At 27.8% G+C, this 12,652-nt stretch overlaps 1 protein-coding gene across 1 annotated transcript; it reads left to right on the forward strand.

Moving 5' to 3' along the window:
- The first annotated feature begins 557 nt into the window (after window positions 1-557).
- LOC111633073 lies at window positions 558-2,372 on the forward strand. The gene is made up of 2 exons (XM_023377606.1): window positions 558-836; window positions 914-2,372. Exon 2 carries the CDS (start codon window positions 1,177-1,179, stop codon window positions 1,939-1,941), a length of 765 nt encoding a protein of 254 aa, XP_023233374.1. The 5' UTR covers window positions 558-836; window positions 914-1,176; the 3' UTR covers window positions 1,942-2,372.
- Window positions 2,373-12,652: the final 10,280 nt, after the last annotated feature.

Here is a 12,652-nt window from a genome sequence, read left to right on the forward strand (position 1 = left end):
CTACTTTTTCTACAATTAGTTTTAATTAATTTCTAAATAATTAGTCACTAGAGGGAGATGTTAGGCACCATCTCTTATTCAATTTAATAATTATAATTAAATTAAATAATTTAGAATATTCTGGAAGAAAGGAATCGACCTGGAGTGGGACTTACCAGGTTTAGAGATGTTTGTATATGTATAAAGGACTTTTTAATCACATTTTTAATTTATTTAATTTAAAATATATGCTCTCCACCTCAAATTAGTAATGGCTTGCCCCTGAACATCACACTTTTCCTTTAACAATAGAGTTGCCAGTCATCTAATACCTTTCAGGGAAAAATTTTTGAATTGGAATAACATGACTTCTGGTTTGCATCAAAAATTCATATATAGTTAATTGGGGTCTTCTGCCTCAAAGCTTTCCATATCTGATCTCATCTTTCATCTATCTAACTCTGTTCTTGAGATTAAGGAAAGACAGATGGGGATGGATGACAGTGGGAATTTATAGGTCTACAATTTTTCAAATTACAGCCCAAAAACATTTTACTTACACTCTGTAAAGTTCAAAATTTTTTCATGGGAATAAAACTTCAGTTTTTTTCTTTGAAAGGGTTTCCCAAAGGGTTGTTATTGACCCCTTATGGGTCAATCAAAGTTTGAGGAGGTTAATACAGCTTTGCAAATATAAGAAGTGTTTTTAAAAATTATGCAAGAGACTATGGCATATATATTTATATATAATATATTTAGTATATAATATTGAAGGGGTTAATGGAAAAAAAATTTTTCTTTAAAGGATTGGAAATCCCCGGTCTATGAGGAAAGTGGTGCTTTGATTTGCAATACAGGTATCCCTTGTTTAATGTGAGATTTGATTAACATGAAAAATTAGTGCGGCTCTAACAGCTGTCTTTACTTAATATAGATATGTTTTTCTCAGCAAATAAGATGTTGGTGAATTTGCTATTTTTGTGCTGAGGATGATTTCTGATATAGATATATAGTTTAATCAATAAATAAATAAAACAAGGCCTGGTTATTGAAAAATGCAATTCACCTACTTTCTGCATTGAAAAACACCTAGTCAAGTTTATAAGTTCTAAGATACAAGAATCCCCCTATTCCATTAAAAGCTCGATACAACTGGTAGAGAAGCTGAGAAGCATTTCTCTTAAAGATAAAGAATATATGACTGTAATGGATTATAAGGCTTTATACCCTTCAATAAGGTTACTGCCATGTTTTTGTGCATTAAGAGATTTCCTTTTTACTAACATCAAAAATGCAAGGAAATACCACAAGCACATTTTAGAGCTGGTTGACTTAGTATGTTATACATCATTTTTCAATTTTGAAGAAAAGACATATCTACAAGGAAGAGGGGTGCTAATGGGTAACCCAATGTCTGCTGTCTTATGTGAATTAGTCTTGCATCAGCTGGAAAGCAATATCCTGCCCATTTTTCAAAATGACATAATATTATACTGCAGATACATAGATGATATTTTCATTCTGTGGAGAAATGATAACAACGTGCAATGTTTTCTAAACACAGTCAACAATAACCCATATGGTTTGACATTGGATTTAGAGCAAGGGAGTGGTGGTAATATTAACTTCCTCAATCTATCTATCATGTGCAAAGAAGGAGAAATCTGGACAGACATTTATCGCAAACCAATTTATCAACCCATTATTATTCCAAGGAATTCTATCGATCCTAGGCATATTAAATATGCAGCATTTTGGGCATATACTCATTGCACGAGTGTATATGATACTTATAAAGAGTTGGATTACATTAGGAAGACAGCAATGAAGCAGGGTTACCGGAGAAGAGAGGTGGATGAGCTTATTACGAAGTTTCAGAATCAGAATTGGGATTCTCCCAAAATGATTCAGGAAAGAAGAGTAGTACTTAATTATTTTCCTCTTTTTAAACAAAATGATTAAGAGAGTTGCTAATAGTAATAATCTATGAATAGTATATTGGTGTAATACAACGATCTATAGAATGTTAAGAAACGATAAGAGAAAGGAAAAGCGAAATAATTTACCAAGAGTATATTCTATACCTATAAAAGATCAGTGTTTCAACTCTGACCTTGTTTACGTTGGTGCAACTATGCGGCAGTTAAAGCAAAGACTCAACGAACACAAATACTCTGTGAGTAAGAACATGGATAGCACAGTGCTTGCAGCATTTGCCAAACAGCAGGAGGTCAAGGTATATTGGGATCAAGCCTAAATTATTAGAGCCATGAATTCCAAACAAGCAGTGAAGAATCTTGAAAAGATAAAGATACACAAGGCTCACATAAGCAAGGGATGCATTAATCATAGAGATGCGGAAGGGTTATCTTATGCCTGGAAATCTTTTTACAATAATGCAGATTAATATGATGTAATCAACATATATTTCCCCGTTGGTGGCTTTATTTTTATGTTATTTGTAAGTTATTTATAGATAATCCGAAGATGCAAATCAGGTGAACTGCGCATGTGCATTTTGGATTCTGTTTAATTTGTATTTCATACATTCCATTTTAATGCTCTTTTTTAAAATTGGTTCAACTGAAGATGGCCATTAAAAAAATGGTTGAAACATTTTTGTCATATTAAACATTTTTATTGCTGGATGGTTAAAGGTGTTATTTATATTATAGTTTAATCATGATAGTTGCAAAATTTAACACATTACTGCTAATGTGTTATTTCATTCTTTGTTTAGAAGTTAATTATAAAACTTTACTTCAAATGTTTTTTAATGTAAAGTCAAATTGAATTGGCTGCAAATAAAATGCATATCAGGCACATTATATATGTTTTTAAGTTTTACAAAGGATATAATGCTATATAAACAGTAAAAAATACTCATAGTGGACATGACAAATGTGATTTTTATCATAGAAAACTTTTCATACAGATGACAAAATTAAAACAAAAATATTCATTATTAACTGAAAATTTGTTTGAGGTACCGATGTATAGTATTTGATTAAAGCAATTTTGATATACATGGTTGCTTCGAGGGATTAACTAATCACTCTAATCAAGGGATACCTGTATATCACTTAAGAAAAATTTTCCAGGAACCAATTTGGTTGTAAAAGTGGAAGTTTACTATATGTGAATCCTGTATGATATAAAAAATATATATTTCAACATTATACAATTCAATTTTTATTAAACTGTAAATTTAAATTACATACAAATAATATTATGAATTCTTTGTCACTGCTATATACAATATTACTTTTTCCATACTTTTATTGAATTATTTAAATTTTATTTTAAATATTTAAGTTTGAAAAGTTATAAATTAAAACAGTAGTTCCCAACTTAATTTAATCACAGAACCCTTTTCACCTTAACAAAATGTTTTGAAATTGATCATTTTGTCTGATTTATTTAACATGCAAAAAGAAAAAAGATTAATAATGGAAAAGCAAATAATATTAATTCAAACTAATAATTAATACAAAGGATTAACTTTTGCAGATGATTTGTCAGCAGATATGGTGGGAGCTCAACCAATGGAAGAATCAACACATTTGATTTTTTGTGAATTGCTAATTGAACACTCAAGTATTTGAATATTGCTAACTTCTAAGCAACAATTTCTCCAACAGGAATGATACTTTAGTTGGGCTGCAATTTGAAAAAATTGTAGACTTATAAATTCCCATTGTTGTCTGTTTCTTTGTCTTTCCTTTCTTAATCTTCAGAATGGAGTTAGATAGATGAGAGTTGAGACCAGATATGGAAAGCTCAGGGGCAGGTGACCCAGATTAACTATATACAAACTTCCAGTACAAACTGGAAGTCATGTTATTTCAATTCAAAAATTTGAAAATGAGCAGTTATTTATTATGACATTGTCACAATACTGGGCTGCAATTTTTCATCACACTGTTCTCAATGTTTTTAGTAGTGTTTTGTCCTTATACATCACACTTTTCCTCTTAGCAATAGAGTCATGTTGGTCATCCATCTAACTCCATTCAGAGGAAAATTTTTGAATTGAAATAACATGACTTCTAGTTTGTACTGGAAGTTTTTATATAGTTAATCTGGGCCTCCTGCCCCTAAGTTTTCCATATCTAGTCCATCTATCTAATTCTGTTCTTGAGATTAAGGAAGGACAGACAGACGGATGACAGTGGAAATTTATAAGTCTGCAATTTTTCCAAATTGTAGCTTAATAATCAAATACACAGGAAAGAATCAAATACATGACTTGATTTTCCTACCATTAGACTCAATGCAGTTTTATATTTCACAAATGTAAGCTGTTCCTAAGTCCCCTATCTCTAAGGAATATTAATAATTTTTGAAACTCTTTTAAATATATATTGAAAAACTATTTAAACCAGGGGTGGCCAACAGTTTTTGCCCCCGGGCCGAATTGGAAAGAAAATTTTTTTCACAGGCCGAACCAGAGGCCTCCCTAGGAAGATTTTGAGGTAGTGCAAGATCTCATTGTGGTGTCACCCCATAGAGACTAAATTGTAGATAGAGATTACATATATATTTTTCACATTATCATGCTTTATCAACATCTACACTGTACTTACAAGATTTGTAATGGAGGGTTAACTCTAAACACACAAGTTGACTTTTTTTTTAGGCGTCAGAATTCTTCATCGAGCTATTCGGACTTGAGTAGCTAATGTTGAAAGATTGATCGCGGGCCACATAAATTCATTACATGGGCCGGATCCAGCCCGCGGGCCGTATGTTGGCCATGCCTGATTTAAACTATTAATTAAAACTCAAGAACTAATTTTATTTGTAACCCCAAATTTTATTGGCAGAAATCAGGGGTTCTGTGGAACATAAGCTGGGAACAACTGAATTAAAAAAATAAAATAAAATGACAAAATGATTCTTTGCAGGCAGCTATAGGTCCATTTGCATTAGATTTAGCTCGAAAGTTAGGCAGCGATAAAACAGAAGAAAAGTTAGGGATACAAGTATGCATCACATTGTATAATATGTATCATATGAGTTTCTATTTTAAAGTTAATCGAATGTTTTTATAGGTACTGACTATTGCAGTACTTTCAATTCTTCTAACAGCTCCAATTGGTGCTGCAGCAATAGCAGTATCAGCTCCAAGATTATTAGAAAAAACTGATAAAGACAACCTTCCACATGAAACTTCCAGCTATACAAGTTCATCAGCATCATTGGATAAAGGTGAAATTGATACAAAATTGTAATTTGTGCAAATTATACAAACAATATAAAACAAACTGCCATTTACATGTTAAATTTACTAACTGTATTGTATATAGGAAAACTAAATCAATATAAAAATGCTATACATTGATATAAGAATAAGTATATACAGTATGTTTGTAAATATTACTAGGCACATTCCTGATAATTCATGCATTTTAATGTATATATTCATTCTAAGTTTAATATTTGTTTTCTTATCTTGATGAATATTGATAATGGTGCAAGGAAAGTAAGAAATTCTCCCATAAATAAAAGCACTATTTAACAAAAAATTTAAAGATAAGAAATTACAGGAAATAAAAGTTATAAGAAAATAATATTTAAAAACAACAAATATGAAAAGTAGAAAATCTAAGAACATTTTGCAATTATGTTGCTGATATAGGTCACCTGTAGATTCATTTTATATAAGTATGGAACTGTAGGTGTTATGTTGATCTTTGTTTATCCTTTTACAGGTAAAGCATGATATGTGAGTAAAAAAGAATGAAATGAAGTCATTTTGATGGAATGCATCCAGACCTCCCATCAATCAAACACAACAGTTTGGATGCAGACTGATAACTCATTAACAACTGCTTTCTGAATATGGGTTCCTACAGCCAAAAAACTTGAATTTATTCCTCCTCACTCAATGCCATGCTTTATCTGTAAAAGAATAAACAAAGGTCAACATAATTTCTATAATTCCTGACTTATGGGACATCTTGTATATANGTTTTAAAAAAGTAACAAGTTTCTTGGTGTCTCAACTCCACGACTCCGAATCCGACTCCACAGCCTTGTTATAAACCAAAAATATTACACGTTTATAATAAATATTGAACATTAAGACTAATGTAAAAATTGTGTTTTACATTTTTCAATATTTATGTTTTATATTTTTCTTTAACAGATAGAAGAGTGATGTTTAATATTCTAATTTTTATTAAGTTATATTCCTTTGTATGTTATAAACACACCTATAATTGGGGTTTCTTCTAGGTCGATTTAGTAAATAAATAAAGTGGTCACTCGAACAATGCAAAAATATGTATTCTTGGTAAATCTCTATTGAGTTTTCGATTGAAAATATATTTTTACTTAAATTTTTGGATTTGTTGATCATTTTCCATGATTGACTATAATTAACAAATTTATCTATAGAAAACCTAGGTAAGTTAAGCGTTATATAACAACAAAACTGCTTGGACTGAATTTAATATGCTTCTATCTTCAGAATGTATTAAGCATATTGCCATTTCAAGTTGAATTCATTGTCAAAATGGTAGATATGTCATATGCAGTATACTGGTTTCTATCAAATTTAAGTTAAAACATGTTAACAATTCACACTTCAATTATTTGATTACTTTGGTATATACAGTATATGATAAAAAATTGAACAAAAATTTATTTATTTGAAATTAAGTTTAAGTTTCTTGTTTAAAATATAAATATTGACATATAAAAGTAAAATTTATTTTTAATTCATCTATATTANTAATAAGAATAATTATTCCTCACCTTAAAATAAGGATTAATATTTGGAAGGAATATAAAATAATTGCCTGGGCACTCAAAGTGTTAACTATTAGCTAGAGATTTACCTTTTTGATGATAGTATTATAATACATATTGCTCAAAATATTGAGATTTATTATTTTTTTACATAAATAATGTTAAAAATTAAAAGTACAAATTATTATTTTTAAAATAAATTTAGATTAATTTCTAAAATTAAAAAGAAGAATATTGAAGACAATGTTGTATTTATCAAATATATATCAGATGATCAAATGAAAAGTTTACTTGAATTAAATAAATTTCGTGATGCCATGAAGCAGCCATGCTTGTAATACATTTTGTTGCAATGTATAGCAGCATGGCTGCTATATATCATGAGAAACACATAAATCTTGAACATTTATTGTATATATTACAGACTCAAAGGATAACATTTGAAATTCTTTGCTTGCATTGCCAAGTCTACTCTTCACAAATAAACATTTTTATTTGATCACTATATATATGTAAACTAGTCAGATGAACAAAACTATGCACAAAATTAAATTCTATAATATTTTCCAATATCAAAATAACTTTGTACTTAATAATTAATATATTTTATTGAAAGTTTTATTTATTAAAATAAATTATTTTTATCAATTGATATAATCTAATAAAAATAAACATTGCTATATAAAATTATAAAAAAGTCTTGTTACAATAAGCTTTAATAACATTTTGAATTTTAAATATATATTTTATAGAACTAATGTACAGGAAACAAGATAAAAAATTAAAAGTTTATTAACAAGAAGAGAATATATCATGTTGATAAAAGATAAATTTTGATTCAATTTGTATATATAATCCTTAAAGTCTAAAATTTCACTTTTTATTCTTCAATTAGTAACATCATTTTTTTTTTTGCAATCAAAGTATATGTTGAAACAGTCTTGAATTATATCCAATATCAGATATTTTAACCTTTATCTATTTATTGTTAACAGAGATTCTTATTGAATTTTCATTCTTATTTATATGTTCTACAATAAACTATATACTCTTGAATTCCATTCTTATTGATATGGCTTTCTTATTTCTTATTAATTTATTAAGGAATAATTTCTTATTTCTTAAAAAGAAGATTCATAATATCTTTATTATTTCTTGTTAAAAACAAGAAATAATAAAGATATTATGAATCTTCTTTTTTCCACATCTCATAATCGATATTGAATCACTAAGCTTCTATTTTCTGTACATTTTAATTCTGGTTTAATTCAAGTACATTCCTAGTTTTGCATAGCACTTTTAACGTGAATTTTAATTGACAATGAAAAATATTAATTACATATTATTTAACAGGATATGTAGTTACAAATATAATGCATTGCATATTTACAAAATGCAAAGTAAGAGATAAATAAGTTATCTAACAGATTATATGAAAGCAATCTCCATAAAAGAGTCCAGGAAGAGTAATTGCCTCTCCTAAAACTTGCACTGTTGTTTGTTTTCTCAATTATGAATTTTATAAAGCAAATGTATTTTGTAAAAGTAAATTTACTTTAAAAGTTGTTACACTGAAATAACTATAATCTGCATGATGACTAGTTGATCTAAATATTTTGTTTTGCCCACTGAGACAAAACTCTGTAGGTATCCTTATATTTAAATAAATTTTTCAGGTATTTAGTTACAAAATTGATTTATCTATGTATTTATGTGAGCTTGAATACATTAACTTGATCAATCAAAACAAATAAATGTAAATGTAATAAAACATACATATTTCCTTAAAAGTGGAGAAATAATTCATATTTATAAAGAAGATATAACTTAGATACAATATCTGATGTTATAATACATACTTGTATTTCTAATGCATAAACTTGTTTATGTGATAGATAAATAGAGAAGTAAAATCAAAATGCAAAATTTATGTTTATTCATAGGCAAATTTTCATAAGATGACTATGCTTTGTGCTAGTAAATATCATGTGAATGTAAAACTATGAAGAAAATTTATTTGGAATAATTTATACAGAGAATAGTTAAATTAGGCAGTCATTTTAGGGTCAGATTGCCCTTCACACTAACCCTGTCTCTTTTACCAGACTTGCAATCAGTCAGAGCTATCACACTCTAGATGGGGGTGAATAACACAGTCATCCCTGTTATCTGTAGTCAGAGTACTAGCAAGGGTCTGTGCCACTTAACTTCAGTGATTGGACAGGAACCAGTGTGTTTAGGCAGGATTAGTCATTGTTCTGAGAACAACATTATGAATAAGAATGAAAATTCAGGCACACATGGATCCTTGCAAACAACAAAAGAAATGAAACTTATATTGGATTTCTTCAAGGATGTTTAACAAACTTTCTGAATATAAAAATGATGTTACAGAAGAACAAACACAGTTTCTATCAGCATCTGCAAATTTTAATTCACTTTTTTATTATGGAAACTTAATTTCAATTTGCAGTTATTTATCTGTTGTCAGTAACATTTTAAACATAATAGATACGCAATGTTTGTATAATGTGATTGTAATAGATATTTTCAATAATCTCTCATGAATCCATATCTTTTCTTTTATGTATACAATATTTGAAATAACCTTCTGTGGATCCATCCAAATAGCTATAATAATAACCAAGTTCCTAAACTGAAAAGTTGACATTTTTCTGAATTTAATAAAAATGTGTCATCACCAAGATAAGTTTTTCTTACGGGAATTTCTTATTTGGATACTTTTATTAAAACAGTTTCAAGATTTAATGTTCTAGATATATAAATTTCTTAAATTCCTTCATTTGTAGAATGAAAATAAAGACTTTTATCTTGATATTGTTTTTACATAATAATGAATGTGATCATACAATGAAAATAGCATTATCATTACAAAAGTGTCATTACAAAAAAACATTGAAAGTTTTTTTTTAATTAGGCAATTATTATTTGTTGCTAACAAATTTCAGTTTTAACTATTGTTGTAAATACAGTTATAATTTTAAAAACAGTTTTTCAAAAATAATTAGCAATCATTTGTAACAGATAACAAAAAGTACTTATTGGCATCAGGTATAGGCATACCTTGCTTTAAGGTGCTTACAATTATATTTATTTTTAGTGCTGACTCTACTCTTAAAGGGATTTTCAGGATTTTTTTTATTTATCATTTTTACTTTTGTATCATTTTTTAGATGTAGCATTATGCACACTTAATAAATGATTATGTAAATATGTTCTTAGGTTTTATATGTATTGGAAAGTGAAAACAGGCTGTAATTTGCTTTGTGGCAGTGATCTAGAACCTAACCCAACATATTAGTGAGATATGCCTGTACTTACAAGTGGTAAGCAGCTAAGCAAGTATTTTTCTTACTTAGCTGTTTATCACAATAGATACACCTATTATTTCTGACTTTTTATCTTTCCTTTTATTTTCATATTCACATAATTCTCAATAATAGTATCTGCTACATAAAATAATGATGTGAAGCAGCTAGCTATAAATATAGTGAATTTAGTAGTTTTATTAGTTTTAGTGTTCATTGGTAGTGAATGATAATTGATAATCAGACCAATTTATGAGATGTATTGGAATGATTTCTCTCATTTTAACTTGGAATTTTAACATAATGTATTTAAATATGTTTCCAATGAGAGAAAAATCTGATCTAAAATTTGTGATCATATTTTTGTTTATTAAAACTATTCTGAAGTATTTAAATTATAGAAGAAAATGTATATGTTTAGCCAGTTAGTCAAATTTTATTATTATTTTTATATTTAATATTAGCTAAAAGCTGAAAATGTTATTTAATATTTTATTATGTGCAATATCATTATACTTTCAAAAGTTTGTAAGTGTTTACATCAGCAATGATTTAGCCCAACATTTCCCAAACTAGGGTCTGCAGACCAGTTCCAGAAGGTCTTCAAAATATACAGAAAGTACCTAGTAATATATACAATATTTTTAGAGAGTGACAAGTTTCCTTACAGAGTGACACTTACTAACAATACAATAAGTATGTATAAAAATAGCTTTCCATGCAAAGCATATTTAATTCCCACCACTAATTCATGTTTATACTTAATTCTATATACTGTACTTAGATAATTTGCATATACTGTGAGGTGAACACCAGCAAGTTCTATCTTCATGTTTTTTACTTTAATCTATTGTTTGGACAATTTTCTTTCTATTAACACAGAGTTTTATCATTTTATGAGCAGTAGAAGAGTAGAGATAAGTTTTTGCATGAAAATTTGGTTCTAATCTGCAAAGGTTGGCAAAACTTCAAATTCTTCTGCTGTAAAATTATCTCTGTGAGTGAGAACACACTGGTTCTCACTCACAATTATGGCTAATGAAAGTAACTTGCAGACACATAGATTCATGCAAATAAGTGTACATAAGGGTTTGTAAACATTTTTTTACTTTTAAAGGGGTCTACAGATGTCAGTAGTTTGGGAACTGCTGATTAACCTAAAAGACTAACAATAATAAAAATTGAAAAGTGTTAAGTTTAGTATTGATAACTTATAAAATTATACTTTTATTTGTTTTATATACAGAGTGGTCACAATGTCTTAAAATCACTTCCTTAAGTTTTATATCTGATATAATGAACAGTAATGAAATGTATTGAAAACATTGTTTTTAATAGAAAATATATGACAGACCAACAATGGTAGGGGTTTCATATAAATGATGGAAGATTAACATACTATCATGTTCAAAACAGAGGGTAGTCTTGCTATGCTAATACTACTGTTCTTTGGTATAATTTCTTATATCACACATACTTATGCATAATTACTTACAAACAAAACGAATTTTGGTTAGTTTAAAATTTAATAGGGGGTAACAAGTCTTTGTGACCACCCTATACTTTGTTTTTATATATATGTATTTAAAATGAAATGATAAGAATTGTAAAGACCAAATTTAATAACATTGTAGTATTAAAATCAAAGTATTTTTATAATATAGTTGTTTAAAAAGATATTTAAATGGAGTCATTTATGTTACAGAAAGTGTTATTCATTATTAAATTATAAATTTTTATCCATAGTTGGATTAAAAAGGATTTTATTGTATATAATGTAAAGATTATATTATATACTGTATATGTAAAATAAAGTGTTAAATTTTTGTGATGTAGTCTATAATTCTATGACTTTTAAAATTCTTTGCCTTCATTATAATTTGAAAAATGTATTTTTGATTTTTTTTAATACATTTAAAGTTAAGTAACAAAATGAAATAATGAAATTATATATATCTACAAGAGGCAAACTTCCCTAAGCCAGAAACTTAAAGATGGAAAATTGCAGTGATTTCAGCATTATCACAAATTTTCCCCACAAAATATTCTAAGGTAGAAACTGTGAGGTATGATAAAAAGCTACATATCAATATTTTTATCTATGTTACTAATTCCTATTAGAACTTATCAAAGAGAAACAAACAAGAATTGAAACCTGACAGAAAACATTAGGAATGAAATGAAATCCATCAATATGTATTTTTTGTATACAGTGATGGATTTTAGGAAATATTATAGTTAAATAATATCATAACTGACATTAACACATTCTTTGTTTATGTAATTTTTAAATTACTGAAATTTATGCATAGTTTTTTATGCATAAATTAAAACAAAATACAAAATAAATAAATGAATACAAAATAATAATAATAATAATAATAAACACAAAATATCTGTATCACACAAATGCATGCCACTTTTTCACCTTCTCTGTATATTTAAATAATTTAAAAAATATAATTTTGGACTTGAGTCTGAATGGATCAAATATAAACACTCAATTATCTGAATTTGTCAGATAAAGAGCAAACCTGTTATTAAAATGCTACCACTTCCAACATTTAAGCGTTGCTTTTCTTTTTAAC

The sequence above is a fragment of the Centruroides sculpturatus genome, unplaced genomic scaffold (assembly GCF_000671375.1).
Source record: "Centruroides sculpturatus isolate CEXI.00-Female unplaced genomic scaffold, Cexi_2.0 scaffold110, whole genome shotgun sequence".
Lineage (NCBI taxonomy): Eukaryota > Metazoa > Arthropoda > Arachnida > Scorpiones > Buthidae > Centruroides > Centruroides sculpturatus.

Bases quoted from the DNA above. Each gene is read 5' to 3' on its own strand.
- LOC111633073 (XM_023377606.1), top strand. From the start codon at position 1,177: ATGACTGTAATGGATTATAAGGCTTTATACCCTTCAATAAGGTTACTG.